Source organism: Lemur catta, chromosome 1 (genome assembly GCF_020740605.2).
Source record: "Lemur catta isolate mLemCat1 chromosome 1, mLemCat1.pri, whole genome shotgun sequence".
Taxonomy (NCBI): Eukaryota; Metazoa; Chordata; class Mammalia; order Primates; family Lemuridae; genus Lemur; species Lemur catta.
In genome coordinates, this window is record NC_059128.1 from 111,456,916 (window position 1) to 111,472,505 (window position 15,590).

Genomic DNA, 15,590 nt, shown 5'->3' on the forward strand with positions numbered 1-15,590 from the left:
AACAACCTGGCAACTATAACAGATACTTTTGGACAACTGCAGAAATTGGATTTTCTTGGAGGGGAGACAATAAAGTCTTGTTTTCTGTTTGATAAAAAATTCTCTTCATTCTTAGGAGATACATGCTTAAGATTGAAAGGGGAAATGAAAGTCAGCAATTTAACATGTATAGATACTTTAACAAAGTAACAAAGTATAGTACTTTAACAAAGTAGCTATACATATGAAAACAAATGAAACAAATCTTAACAATTAGTGAATCTAGGTTAAGGGTTAACAGATTTTTTAAGGAACTACAGATTTTTAGATAATTTGTAAGGGGGGAAAAAAAATCTCAGGACCTCCCTAAATTCATTATGGCAAAAGGGAGAACTGAGCCTGACATGGAGTTACACAAACAATGCCATCCTCTTTTCTTTTAAGGGGTCCTCTTTCAAGACATGAAGAGGCTTAGAAAATGACAAAACAGGTTTTTTTTTGCTGGACAGGGTATGGGAGGGAGAAAGGAAGCCTGGCTGGCAAGGTGGTCTTATTATACAGATAAGCCTCATGATAACAGCCCTCAGGGAAATATTTTTATTCAGACCTTGAAGGGTGTCAGACTCTCAGCAAACCTGTTCCATTTAAGAGTGATTCTCTATAGATGCAAACTTCTCCCCTAAACTTCCCCACAGACTTACAGCATTATTCCTGTCTGCCTGCAGCCATCTCAAAATATGTCAAATAAATGTATTTGGGGTTAAAATAGTTCTTCCTTCAGCCCTAAAAATGAAAACAACACTTCAAGATATACAGCCCCTATAAAATGAGTGTATATCAATTATAACTTTAGGACTGTAGCCTAAATAAAACTCTTAAATGTCGATTAACAAGTTTATCTCCACAGATGCAAAGATAGAAGAGATACGATCACTCTTCTACTCACTCTGAGAAGATCCCAACATTGACCATTTCCTCTACCTCCTTTTTTTTTTTTTTTTTTTTCTTTCTGAGACAGAGTGTCACTTTGTTGCCCTGGCTAGAGTGAGTGCTGTGGCGTCAGCCTAGCTCACAGCAACCTCAAACTCCTGGGCTTAAGCGATCCTACTGCCTCAGCCTCGCGAGTAGCTGGGACTACAGGCATGTGCCACCATGCCTGGCTAATTTTTTTTCTATATATATTTTAGTTGGCCAGCTAATTTCTTTCTATTTTCAGTAGAGACGGGGTCTCGCTCTTGCTCAGGCTGGTCTTGAACTCCTGACCTCGAGCGATCCACCCGCCTCGGCCTCCCAGAGTGCTAGGATTACAGGCATGAGCCACCGCGCCCGGCCCACTACCTCCTTTTTTGAATGTTCATCTTATCCTGTGTAGAATACTGAGCACCAAACAGAACTCCACAAGAATACCATCAATTGTCTCACTGCTCACCTCCTTCACGCCTCCCCTTTTCCCCGGCACCAACTTTTTCCTTTCAACTCAAAGTTCTCAACCTCTTCTACGGAGAGCCCCGTCCACAACAGATACTTTGTGGGCTGTGCTTTTTCCCCAGGTGCGTCCTTAAAATCTTGGCTTAATAAATCTCAATTGAGTGTGATTCTCGTTTTTAGTTATTATTTAACAAATTTAAAAACAAATACCTAGAAAAAACCCACCGTCAAAACTCATCTTGCTATTCATTATCAATTCCAACTTCTGGTACTAACAAAAAATAAACCCGCATTGTCTTCCTAGAGGACCCCCATCCATTTTGAACCTCTGGGAGGTTTACAGGGCCCCGAGGTGATGACTTGAGCATACAGTAGTCCCGCTTTTTCCTTAGTCATAAATTTCGTCTTTATTTGCATTCACTCATGCATTTAATGTTACTAGATAAACGTGCTCCCTAATAACCTGAAAAGGTTTATCTTTCCACCTGAATATAAATTTAATTTCAGGAGCCGACACCCACAGCCAGAACCACTACATCAAGTGCTCGCGGGGACGCCATAGAATTGCCAGGTTGGTGAGGCCAGGAGGAAGCCGGGGCCAGAGACGGCGGAGATGCTTTTCCTTCTGGAGAAAGTGCACAAAACTTGCCACAGAGGCTTTTGCAAAGGGAAGCGCGTCACAAGAGAGGCCGCTCCGACCCGCCTCCTCCCGGGGACCGACCCCGGAGGGCGGAGCCGGCTGGGACTCTCGGAGAAGGGGCCGCGCGCCGCTGAGGAGAGCCGACGGGAGGCCGAAGCGGCCCGACTGCGCGCGGGGCCAGCTACGTGTCACCCCGCGACTTCCCTCTGGATCCTCTCACTCCCGCGTGGCCACACCTGGGCAGGGCCCCACGCCAGGGAGAGACAAAAACTCACCTCAGACGCGGGGGATAGCGCGCGGCTAAGATGGCTGCCAGGACGCGCACGCGCGCACGCGCACACGCGCTCGGCGACGGAAGGGGCGGGACCTGGGAGTGTGGGATTACGAGGAACAGCTGCAGCTGGTTCCAGCCGCCAGCGGAAGAGAAATGCCATTGATTACCACTACCTCCCGGGAGGAAAACGAGTTGTAAGTATTAGATAAAGAAAAAAATATCCACAGAAAATAGGAATATTTTCCATGTTTGGAAAGCTATTTGTAATGGACAGCTTTCCATATGGACAGCTATTTATATATGAAGTCCCAAATAATGAACTGACAGCTATTAGAGTTTAGCAAAGTTTACAGGTAAAAAGAACTATTTAAATTACTATCAAAGGCTTTCCTCTGGAGGAGCAGTAACCTGTAAAACAATGAAAGGGAAAACTAAAGACCTTAAGAAAGATTGAATGAATGCAAAGGAGAGCTATCTCACAGATTGCTAGGCTGAGCGTTGCATGTGTGTCCTGTGTACAGGGCTGTAGCAACGTGGAGAAAGACAGGTATGAACACAATTGCTGGGATCCCCTATTCCTTGGCCCGTGGGAACTTGGATAGGAGGTGCTAACATTTGCCCCGCCCCTAGGCCTGTCAAGCCCCATCCCTAGGCCTCATCTCCGCCCCCTAGGAATTGTCAACCAATCCCCGTCCCTCATCCAGGCTCCTCCCCTGAGTCACGCCCCTTGGAATATTTAAAAAGCCACGCCTCCAGGGCCGGTCTCGCCCTAGCCCCACCCCAGTCCCAATCTGCAGGCTGAGCCAACAAAGCCTTTTCACAGCCTAGTCTCCCCTCCAGCCCTGTGCGCGGTTCTAATTCTTTTCTCAGGTTTTTTGGATGGTCGGCACCAAAGAAAGAAAGACTAGTAGAGTTGAAAGGGTTAAGTAAAAAGGCCTTATTGGAGTGCTCCAGGGTGAGGGTAACGGATCCCAAGGGAGGGACCCGGGCGAGGTTCTCGAGACCCGGGAGAATTGGAGCGCTCCAGGGGCTCGGGAAGTCGCAGTTGTCTGGGACTGAGGCAAGGGTTTTATATGCGGTGAGGGGCATAAGTGGAGGGGGCTTTTTCTGGGAACGGTGGCAGGGCTGTTTTCAGCCCTGTGCCTAGGTCACAGAAAGCAGGATGTGGTTGAGCCTGGGCTGGGGTGTTCAGCTAGCAATGACAGGATGTAACTCTGAGGCGGGCTTTTGCCTACCACTGCAGAGAGTAATCTGCCTTTAGCAGAGTTTTTCTTTTTTTATTGGGGAGGGAGTTCCCACCGCCAGCCTTACACTCTCTACCTCCAATCCCTGCGGAAATTAGCATTTCTCGTCCGCTTGCGGCCAAAACCGGCCTTCGCACTCCTTGGCGCTCCCGGCGCTCTTCCCACCCCAGCCCCGGCGACCCCGCTTGGCCCGAGGTCCCCATGCCCGGGGCCCCGCCCCTAACGTTGTGGGCGGTGCCGAAACCGGAATCAGAAGCGCGCGTCTGCGCATGCGTGGGCCGGCAGCCATGTCACCTTGCACCTCCGCCTGAGGTACATTTTTGCCTCAGTCGGGTTGGTATCTGGCCGGGCCCTGTTCAGCCCGCCCGCTAGAGTCCGAGGGCTGGGACTGAGGGTCTGAGGTCAAAGGGCGGCCTCCTGGGTGGCCCTCGCCCCCCCGCCCGGCTTCCGCGCCCGGGGCCTCCCTGGTCGCGCTGCTTCGTCTGAGAGCTCCGGGTCTGCTCCCCCGGGGGCCGCGGCTCGTCCCAGACTTACTGAATCAGGAACTCGGGGCGATTCTGCTGCAGGGTGGAGTTGGAGACACACTGTCGTATTTAATCAGCACCCCCAAAGCATCCTCTGCTCTCTTTCCAGAAAGAAAAAGCATCTCTGCCATTCGGGGTCACGGGGACAAGCGCCTCGACCTCGTTCTCTCGGCGCTGATCTGTGGATCTCGGCGTGTCGGGTGAGCACAGGGTGACATTTGCCTCAACTCGGTCCCCAACTCTCCCCTCTTGATGCATTAGATGATATTTTAGTCTGTGCATCTTACTCTGCTTGTGGGCATCAGTTTGATACATTGCATTCAGGTGCATAGAAGGGAATTGGTTTTTTGTTGTTGTTGTTTTGTTTTTGACACGGGGTCTTCTTCTGTCACCCCAGGCTGGAGTGCAGTGACCTGATCATAGCTCACTGCAGCCTGGTACTGCTGGGCTCCGGCTATCCTCCTGCCTCTGCTTCCCATAATGCTGGGATTACAAACTTTACACCTGTCATTACACCGCGCCCCGCAGGAGCTGCTTTTTTAAAAAATACCTTGTTAACCCGCTGCCTTGCCAAATACATTTTGTCTTTTTTTTTTTTTTTTTTTGAGACAGAGTCTCACTCTGTTGCCTGGCTAGAGTGCTGTGGCGTCAGCCTAGCTCACAGCAACCTCAAACTCCTGGACTCAAGCAATCCTCCAGCCTCAGCCTCCCGGGTAGCTGGGACTACAGGCACTCGCCACCATGCCCGGCTAAGTTTTTCTATTTTTAGTTGTTTGGCTAATTTCTTTCTTTTTTTAGTAGAGACGGGGTCTCGCTCTTGCTCAGGCTGGTCTCGAACTCCTGAGCTCAAGCAATCCTCCCTCCTCGGCCTCCCAGAGTGCTGGGATTATACTCATGAGCCACCGCACCCGGCTCTGCATTTGGTCATTAATAAAACGATACGTTTGAATCATTTATCTATAGAGCTGTTACATTTCACACAGAAAATCTAATCATCTGCCAGTTTCAACTTGTTCCTTTTTTATTCCTTGCAGTTTCTATTTCTTTACTGCACTTATCAGGACCCCTTCAGTTCAAGGTAAAATAGCATATAATTTGCATCCTTAACTTGTTCCAGATCACAGAGGGAACTGTTTACCATTTCATGGTGAAATAGGATGTTTGCTGTAGCTGTTTGTAATTTTTTTTTCTCCCTAATAAAACCTTTTCGCTTCTAGTCTTTTCTAGTGAGCTAAATTATTATTACCAATGGATATTGTTACCAAGTGATAGATTCATCACTGTTTTGTGTCTAAGGGGATGAGTCATATAATCTTTATTTTTCTATTAATGTGGTGAATTATATTAATCAATGATTCAGTTTTTAACCATCCTTCATTCCTAGGATGAAATGAACTTGGTTTGTAATTTATTATCATTGTTCATTTCTCAACTGTACTAATATTTTTATATTAATTTGCACTTATGTGTATGAGATCGTTCTTTTTTTTTTTGAATTGTACTCTTCCAGTCTTGGAATACTCAGGAAAACATTCTTTTCCCCCTATATTGGAATCCCTTATGTATTTAGTGACCTTTCTTGTAAAACAGTTTGCAACTTCTCTTTCCTGTGTGGACATGTTTTAAACTGGTGTCTTTTCCTTTAATGATTGGATAGAATCAGATTTTGTACTTATTTTTGGTCATTGCTTGCTTTCTAGAAATTCATTCATTACCTGTACGTCTTCATACCTATTCCTTGAATTTTTGCTGTATTCTCCCTGTGACATCTGTAATTATGACTCACTCATAACTTTTTGTCTATGCTCTGTTGCTCTTTAAATAACTGTTTGTCAATTTCATTAGTTTTTTTCAAAGGATACATTTTTTGCTTTTATGATTTTGCTTTTTTAAAAAATATTATTAAATTTGTCCTGTTTTCTTTTTTCTTTCTAAATCTTTGTGCTGTTCTTTTTTCAACCCCATAAATGAATGGTTAGCCTATTAATACTGACTTCTTTTCCACTAGGAGTTGGTTATGCTTATAAATATATTAATAGATATACTAAACCAGCTGTGGGTTTCCAGTATCTGAAACAGTTTTTAATTCTGTTTCTATCCTACCACATAACCAGTCCTGACTTGCTAAAGATAAATATGTATTCTTATCCCTGCAATGTGCTGCATTTTTTATATATTAATAGCATGTACTACCACCTGATATATTTTGTTTATTTACTGTCCTCTCCCAAAAGATTATAACATCCATGTGCTTCAGGATTTTTCTGTTTTGTTCAGTGCTTTATTCTCTGTGACTGCATGTAGTAGCATCAGGGTAAATATTACCTGAATAATTATGAAACAGAGGAGCAGCTATAAAGTGGTTATAATAATATCTGATTTGCAGAGTTGCTATGAGAAATAAATCCTCTAAAATATGGACATCTCTTTGCAAAGTTATTCTCATATCAGCGCTGCTCAAATGGCACAAATTGTTACTAATGTACTAAAGAACGTTATAATTTTTTCTTATTGGCTATTTAAATATGCTAGTTGTTCCACTGCAGTGGAAGTAACTTGAATTTTTGTTGTTTGAAATTTGTGATATCACTGCAGATACCACTATTAGGGATGACATAGTTGGTCAAGTATTCTTATTCTACTACAACTATATTATAGACAGATTTAGCATGTGAATCACAGTATTGCAGTGCTCTCTGCCTCTGCATGTGGAATTCAATGGGTTGAGGCTTTTTCTCAGAACCCAGGTTTTGGGGACCCTTGCAGCTCATGGGAGTGGGGGCAGTGGTCAGCGGCCAACCAGTAATGCCTATTAGCCAGCCAAGAGGTGCTATAAAAAATAAGGAACGGTGGGAGTGGAACCCTCAGTGGAAGGATGGGTAAATTGTAAATTGTTACTCTCTTGGATTTGAGACAGAGTGTATTTTCTCGTGGTTAAAGGCACTCCTTGATATATTTTATGCTTTTTGTAATCATGGACAGATTGACAGCCAAAGTTTTTTAGACTTCAGTTAACTTACAAAATAACGCTCCCTCTTCTTTCTGATCCTCAAGGACCAGAGCACTGTTTTCTAGCTGGGGAGATAAGGTTGGTCCACCTTCATAGATCGATGTGTGTTTGCTTGGGTGTCTTGGTGTGTGTGTGTGTGTGTGTGTGTGTGTGTTTTGAGGGGAGTTGTCACTCATAATTGATGTGCTGCAACATCGACACCCATGAGTATGGGAATTGTGGGAGCTCTGGATTCTCATATTGGTTTCTGCCTTACTTTGACCTTTTGCTTTTCTTCACCAAGGGGTCATGGAAAAAGAAAGGACAGCTGCTGAGTTACCGAGAAATCTGATACAGGTAAGTAACAGGTAATAATTCTCCGAAAGAATACTTTTATTCTCCAAGTCTCCTCCTAATTGTTTTAAAACACAGGTCAACAATCTGTTTCTGTATTGGACCACATTGTAAGTATTGTAGGCTTTGAAGGCCATTGAGTTCCAATAAAACTTTATACAAGCAGGTGGCAGGCCAGATTTAGTTCATGTGCCATAGTTTGCTGACTCCTGGCATAGAACACAAGAAAATAAGGGCCTGCTGTGGGCCCTGCCTAAGAGTTGTGTTTCTGCAGACTCCTGGGCCTCTCAGGTTTGTGAAGCGGGTAAAAAAGGAAAAGCTCTCATTTCATCAGTGTGTTTTTATTCATTAAAACCTTGTCCAGACTTGACTTGGCGTTTCATGTTGTGCTGATTGCTATGGCAGGAATAAGGTAGCAGGCGAAATTATATCTGTGTCAAGGAATGGGTGGTGTCACTATAGAAATTATTTCATTTCTAGAACATTTCTCTCATTTCTGCAATATGCTCTGGACTGTTCTGGACCATTCTAAGACTGGAATTGGTCACTATCTGTGATATTATGAAATATATATTTTGGTCTTTGTTCTGTTTCCTGGCACAAGCTCCTAAAACCCTTGGAATCTCCAGAGCATTAATGTGCTAATGAGATGCCTGGTGGCTGGCAGCCCCTAGACAACTTCAGGATGGGGGCTGGTTCAGAAAGATGGAGTCATGATTAGAGGATTGGGACTTTCAGCCCTATCCCCCAACATCTGGGGATGGGAGGGGGCTGAAGGTGAAGCTGATCACCAGTGGCCAGTGATTTACTCAATCGTGCCTACATAATGAAGTTTCCGTAAAAACCCAAAGGACTGAGTTCAAGGAGCTTCTGGATGCCTGAACACATGGTGGTTCCTGGAGGGTGGCATGGAATCCCCGAGCTAATTCCCACCATATCATGGCCTAACCATCTCTTCACCTGGCTATTGATCTGTATATTTTAAAATATGGTTCCAGTAAATTAATGGAAGCTAAGGAAGGGATAGTGGTAGCCCTGATTTATAGCCAGCCAGTCAGAATTGTAAGTGACAATGGACTATTTGCAATTGGCATCTGAAGTGGGGGACAGTTTTGTGGGACTGAGCCCTCAACCAGTGGGATCTGATGCTATCTCCAGGAGTATTGTGTCAGAGTTCAATAGAATTATAGGACACCCACCTGGTGTTGGCTGGAGAATTGCTTGGTGTGTGGGGAAAATACGTCACCCCACCCACATCTGGAGTCAGAAGCATCCATTCTGTATTAAGTGACTGTGTAATAAAGTAGGAAAAACATTTTGGTTTTTGCTATCTCATTGTTGTCAAATTGTGGAGAGACAAATTTAGCATTTTAGAAGTGTTAAATTTATGAGACAGGATTTGTTGAGTCAGGAAGTATGTGTGGATAGAAAAGGAATGAGATCTGTTGACTGAGTCCTAGAGTAGATGGTGGGAGACCATAGAATCTTCTAAACTGCCCATGAATTGGCTCTCAGTTCCCAAGTGTTAAACTGCCTCATCCGTCCTCTTGTGCACACTGGAGGAGTTGTACGTTCTGAACAGAAGTTGTGGGATGTTTTAGGACTCCGTGGTCTTTGAGGATGTGGCTGTGGACTTTACCCAGGAGGAGTGGGTTTTGCTGGATCCTTCTCAGAGGAACCTCTACAGAGATGTGATGCTGGAAAACTTCCAGAACCTGGCCTCACTAGGTAAGGATGACAACATTCTTTCATGTAGTTGTTTAGAAAACAATTTTATCTTACTCATCTGCTTCGTTCTAGGATTTGGGCTGAGGAAGGGGAATATGTTGGTAAATAAGGCAGACATGGTCACTGACCCCAACAAGCTCACAGTCTAGTGGTTTCACCGTGAAAATAAGCATCTATGTATTAAACTGACTTCTTCTTTTTCTTGTGGTTGAAAGCCTTGAGGCTTAATTATTGAAAGTGTGGGCATAGACTTTAGGGGTCACTTTAGGACGTAGGGAGATAGTTTGTGGTTTGGGATCTTTTGAGAATTTTACTGTTGTCGGTGCCCTTTACCCAAAGACCACCAGGAACACACCTATAGTTAAACAAGTTGGATTGATTAAACAGTGAGGCAGAGCACACACCTCTTACCCATCTTAGTAGGGGCTGTTCAAAAGTACCTACAGGATTTGTGCTTTACTTGGGTGATTTGGGGATGGCTCTGTGAAGATAGTCTGTATTAGTTTTTTAGGCCTTCTGTAACAAGGTACCACAAATGTGGCTAAAAACAACGCAGTTTTATTTTTTCACATTTCTGGAGACTGGGAGTCTGAAATCAAGGTGTCAGCAGGGCCATGTTCTTTCTGAAGGTTCTAGGAAACAAAAGTCCCTTGTCTCTTCCTGGCTTCTGGTGGTGGCTGGCAATTCGTGGGATTCCTTGATTTATATTAATAGATGCATCACTGCAATCTCTGCCTCTATCTTCCCTGTCTGTTTCTAAGTCTCTCTTTCCTTACAAGGGTACCTGTCATTGGATTTGGGGTCACCCTAATCCAGTATAATCTCATCTTGATTATATATTTACAAAGACCCTATTTCCAAATAAGGTAACATTCTGAGGTTCTGGGTGGACTTTTTTTTTATTTGTTTTTTTAATAGGCTTTATTATTATTATTTTTTTTTTTAGAGCAGTTTCAAGTTCACAGCAAAACTGAATGGAAAGTACAGGGATTTTCCGTATAACCCCTGCTCCCCCTTATGCACAGCCTCCTGCACTATCAACATCCCCCACTGGAGTGATGTATCTGTTGCAGTTGACAAACCTACACCAACACATCATCATCTCCCAGAGTCCGTAGTTTATGTTTAGAGTTCACTCTTGATGTTGTACATCCTATGGTTTTGGACAAATGTATAATGACATGTATCCACCACTATAGTATTACAGAGTAGTGTCATGCCCTAAAAGTCCTCTGAGCTCCATCGATTTCATCCCTCCGTCTGCCTAAACTCCACTGATCTTTTTACTGTTTCCATACTTGTTCCTTTTGTAGAATATTGTATAGTTGGAATCATACAGTATACAGCTTTTTCAGATTGGCTTCTTTCACTTAGTAATGTGCATTTAAGTTTCCTTCACATTCTTTTCATGACTTGAAAGCTCATTTCTTTTTAGCGCTGAATAATGTTGCATTGTCTGGATGTACCACGGTTTATCCATTCACCTGCTAAAAGGACATCCTGGTTTCTTCCAAGTTTTGGCAGTTACAAGCAAAGTTCTTATAAACATTCGTGTGTAGGTTTTTATGTGGTCATAAGTTTTCAGTTCCTTTGGGTAAATACCAAGAAGCACAATTCAGTTGTTGGATTGTATGATAAAGGTATGTTCAATTTTATAAGAAACTGCCAAACTGTCTTCCAAAGTGACTGTACCATTTTGCATACCCACCAGCAAAGAATGAGAGTTACTGTTGCTTCTCATCCTTGCCAGTATTTGCTGTTGTCAATGTTCTGGATTTTGGCCATTCTAATAGGTGTGTAGTGGTATCTTGTCATTTTAATTTGCTTTCCTCTGATATATGATGTGGAGCATTTGCCACCTGTATACCTTTGGTGAGGTGTCTGTTAAGGTCTTTGGCTCATTTTTTTGTTGAATTGTTTGTTTTCTTATTTATGAGGTTTAAGAGTTACTTGTATATTTTAGATAGCAGTCCTTCATCAGATAGTCTTTTGGGAACATTTTCTCCCAGGCTATGGCTTGTCCTTTCATTCCCTTGATATTGTCTGTCACAGAGCAGAACAAAATTTTTAATTTTAATGAAGTCCAGCTTATCAATTCCTTTTTTCACACCTTTGGGGTGGCATTTAAAAAGTCATTGCTGGCTGGGTATGGCGGCTCATGCCTGTAATCCCAGCACTTTGGGAGGCCGAGGCAGGAAGATTTCTTGAGCCTGGGAGTTCAAGACCAGCCTGGGCAACACAGCAAGACCTCATCTCTACAAAAAATTAAAAAGTTAGCTTGGTGTGGTAGCACATGTCTGTAGTACCAGCTACTGGGAAGGCTGAGGCAGGAGGATTACTTGAGCCCAGGCATTCAAGGCTGCAGGAGGCTATGATTATGCCACTGTACTCCAGCTCAGGCAACAGAGTGAGACCTTGTCTCCTAAAAAAAAAAAAAAAAAAAAAAATCACTAAAGCCAATGTCATGTAGATTTCCTCCTGTTATCTTTTAGGAGTTTTCTATTAATAGTTTTGCAGTTTACATTTAGGTCTGTGATCCATTTTGAGTTAGTTTTTGTGAAGGGTGTAAGGTCTGTGTCCAGATTCTTTTTTTTTTTCGCATGTGGATGTCCAGTTGTTCCAGTACCATTTGTGAAAAAGACTGTCTTTTTTCCACTATATTGCCTTTGCTCCTTTGTCAAGCATCAGTTGACTCTATTGATGTGGATCTGTTTCTGAGCTCTCTCTTCTGTTCCATTGATCTATTTGAACATGAATTTTGGGCAGATACTGTGTAACCTAGTGCACAGGCAGTCACTTTAAATTGGTTGCTGACAGAAAATAGTGGCAATTCTATTATTGAGTATTTTGTGGGTGGCATATTACCTTTAGACAAAATTATGCAGTAGCCTTGTTTTGTTTAATTTCATCATGATCTCAGAGTAACTTTGTCCGAGGTTGTTATTCTGGAAGACTATTTCTGTTCAATAGGAGAACAAAAATGCCCTGGCTATGATTATGAGACCAGCTTGTAATAATATTGAGGTTTAGGTGTGAACGTTAGCTTGGTTGTGTGTGTCAGAGGCTGCTTCCTTCCCCCCTCACTGCTTTTTTTTGAAATAAATTTGGCAGACATTTTGTTGCAGTTAAACTCATAGTTGCCCGTCTTTAGGGTATCAGAAGACCAAAGTTTTGGTCCTATCTTAGAGAAATGTTTGTGGTTCTTCATTGTTTTCCATCACGATATGCCTTTCTGCATGTGCAGGGTATCCGCTACACACACCCCATCTGATCTCCCAGTGGGAACAAGAGGAGGACCTGCAGACCGTGAAGAGAGGATTTATCCAGGGCATCTGTACAGGGGAGCACCATGAAGGCAAGAATCCGTGATAGAAACTGTCTTAGTTGGGGAAAAAAAAAATCAAACAAAAAAACTTTGTTTTATCTGAGTATTCTGATCATCCACAGTTATCTCAGATTACTATTTTGACTTTTTATCAGTCCTCTCACACTTCCCTCATTCTTCACAAAGACCTTCCATATTTCCTCATTGCAAGTTAGTATTTGGTCATATGCATTTTATCCAATTCCTTTCTGTTTTGCTCTCCTAACTATAGTCTATAATAATCCTATAAAGGAGATCCTATAATTTCCTAAAATAACATAAGTATGTTAGTCTCAATCTTCACAGAATTATTTCTTAGTTAATTGCTTAACATTTTGACCCTTGAGCCCATTAATACCAAAGTCCTGAAATAGCCACTCTGCTAAAAAGTCCTTTGCTCACAGCTGCTTTCACTTTTTTGTTTCAGATTTTGAGACTCAACTTAAAACTAATGAATCAGTTGTCCCACAAGATATTTGTGGAGAAAAAATACCCAATGAACAGAAGATAGTAAGATTCAAAAGAAATGATTCCTGGTCCTCCATTTTACCTGAAAACTGGGAATACTGTGGTATTGATTATCAGAACAAAAGCCATGAGAGACATTTGAAGTGAGTACCATTCATATAAGAGAAAATAATGCCTCAGGAGAGCATCTTAGAATGCCATGAAATTTAAGAGGCATGTATATATAAGCCTAGGTCAAAAATTGTGATTTCACAAAGAATTTTTGCGAGGTATTTTTCCTACAAATGAGAATGAGATATCGAATGTTTGACACATAACTTCATTTGTAAGCAATTACTAGAAAAATCCGTTAAGTTAAAAACTTGGTGACAATTTTTGAGCTATGATAGAGCCACCCTGTGAGAACTTTTAGCTTATAACTTGACCAGGCAGAAAAACATACACATTCACTGAAAATGGTAAAAATGTATTACTAATAGCGTGCCTTCTATTTTTAGAAGAAATCATGTGGTGGAGAACATCAATGAATGTAATGAAGAAAATCAGCATGGACAAACCTTTAGCCAAATTCCAAATCTTGATACACTCCAGAGAACTACTGAAACAAAATCCTATGAATGCCATGAGTGTGGAAAGGCCTTCGTGGATCACACATCCCTTAAGAATCACATCAGGTCTCATACTGGCAGCAAACGCTACCAGTGTAAGGAATGTGGGAAAGCCTTCCATTTTCTTGCTTGTTTTAAGAAGCATATGAAAACTCCCACTGAAGAGAAGCCTTATGAGTGTAAGGAATGTACCACAGCCTTCAGTTGTTCCTCATTCTTTAGGGCACATATGAAGATTCACTCTGGAAGAACAAACTACGAGTGTAAGGAGTGTGGGAAAGCTTTCAGTTGTTCTTCATCCCTCACAGAACACAAAAGAATTCATAGTGGAGATAAGCCTTATGAATGTAAGGAATGCAGGAAGGCCTTTAGTTGCTCCTCCTCACTCTCCAAACACAAAAGAATTCACAGTGGAGATAAGCCATATGAATGTAAGGAATGTGGGAAAGCCTTCAGTTCTTCCTCTCACCTTATCATACATATAAGAATTCACACTGGAGAGAAGCCTTATGAATGTAAAGAGTGTGGAAAGGCCTTCAGCGAGTCCTCAAAACTCACTGTACATGTGAGGACACACACTGGAGAGAAACCCTATAAATGTAAGGAATGTGGGAAAGCCTACAATTGTCCCTCCTCCTTAAGTGTCCATATGAGAAAACACACTGGAGAGAAACCCTACGAATGTCTGGAATGTGGAAAATCCTTCTATCTTCCCACTTCCCTTAATACACATGTGAAAAATCAAAGTAGAGAGAAACCCTACGAATGTAAGGAATGTGGGAAGGCTTTCAGCTGTCCTTCATCCTTTAGAGCCCACATGAGAGATCACACTGGAAAGATACAATATGAATGTAAAGAGTGTGGGAAGGCCTTTAGTCGTTCCTCATCCCTCACTGAACACTTAAGAACTCACAGTGGAGAGAAGCCTTATGAATGTAAGGAATGTGGGAAAGCCTTTATTAGTTCCTCTCACCTTACAGTACATATAAGAACTCACACTGGAGAGAAACCTTATGAATGTAAGAAATGTGGGAAAGGTTTTATTTATCCCTCAGCTCTTAGGATCCACATGAGAACACACACTGGGGAAAAACCCTATGAATGTAAGGAATGTGGGAAAGCATTTCGTCATTCTTCATACCTTACTGTACATGCAAGAATGCACACTGGAGAGAAACCCTTTGAATGTCTGGAATGTGGAAAAGCCTTCAGTTGTCCCTCATCCTTCCGAAGACATGTGAGAAGCCACACTGGAGAGAAACCCTATGAATGTAAGGAATGTGGGAAAGCCTTTGTTTGTCCTGCCTACTTTCGAAGACATGTGAAAACTCACACTAGAGAAAACATCTAAACGTAAGGCATAGGGGAATATCTGCAAAGCTTCTTCAAATCATAGGCAACTTGTGATATCTCATACTGTGGAGACACCCTACAAATGTAAGAAAGTAGGAAATTATCGCTCATCTTTTTGGAGATTTGAGGACACCTTAGAGAAACCCTGTGTGTATAAACCATGTACTAAAGCCTTCCTGAACATACTTATTGTATATAAGAAAAGTCATACTAGAAATGAAGATCACTGTCTCATCTTTGAAGTGGACTGCTGGCTCACTTAAAGAGATAAATTTACCTTTTCAGCTCTAGCCATAGTATGAGGTGCTTTTATTTTGGTATAGGGTAAATATTATTTGCATTACAAAGTCTTTTTTATTATTTATTTATTTTAAGACAGAGTCTCACTCTGTTGCTTGGGCTAGAGTGTTGTGGCTTCAACCCAGCTCACAGCAACCTCCAACTCCTGGGCTCAAGCAATCCTTCTGCCTCAGCCTCCCGAATAGCTGGGACTACAGGAATGCACCACCATGCCCAGCTAATTTTTTCTATATATATTTTTAGCTGTCCCAATCATTTCTTTCTATTTTTTAGTAGAGATGGGGGTCTCACTCTTGCTCAGGCTGGTCTCGAACTCCTGACCTCGATCAATCCTCCC

At 42.4% G+C, this 15,590-nt stretch overlaps 2 protein-coding genes across 6 annotated transcripts in view; one reads left to right on the plus strand and one right to left on the minus strand.

The window, feature by feature from the left end:
* LOC123635210 (zinc finger protein 177) overlaps positions 1-2,380 on the minus strand; it is a 34,167-nt gene extending 31,787 nt beyond the window's left edge. For all 5 annotated transcript variants that reach the window (XM_045547176.1, XM_045547169.1, XM_045547159.1 and 2 more), the window contains exon 1: positions 2,323-2,380. The gene's annotated coding sequence lies outside the window, so the exon portion shown is untranslated. The remainder of the gene's footprint in view (positions 1-2,322) is intronic.
* Positions 2,381-3,966: 1,586 nt separating this feature from the next.
* ZNF699 (zinc finger protein 699) lies at positions 3,967-15,371 on the plus strand. Its single transcript, XM_045547189.1, has 7 exons — positions 3,967-4,289; positions 5,124-5,167; positions 7,383-7,435; positions 9,034-9,160; positions 12,405-12,515; positions 12,952-13,135; positions 13,490-15,371. Exons 3-7 carry the CDS (start codon positions 7,388-7,390, stop codon positions 14,949-14,951), a joined length of 1,932 nt encoding a protein of 643 aa, XP_045403145.1. The 5' UTR covers positions 3,967-4,289; positions 5,124-5,167; positions 7,383-7,387; the 3' UTR covers positions 14,952-15,371.
* Positions 15,372-15,590: the final 219 nt, after the last annotated feature.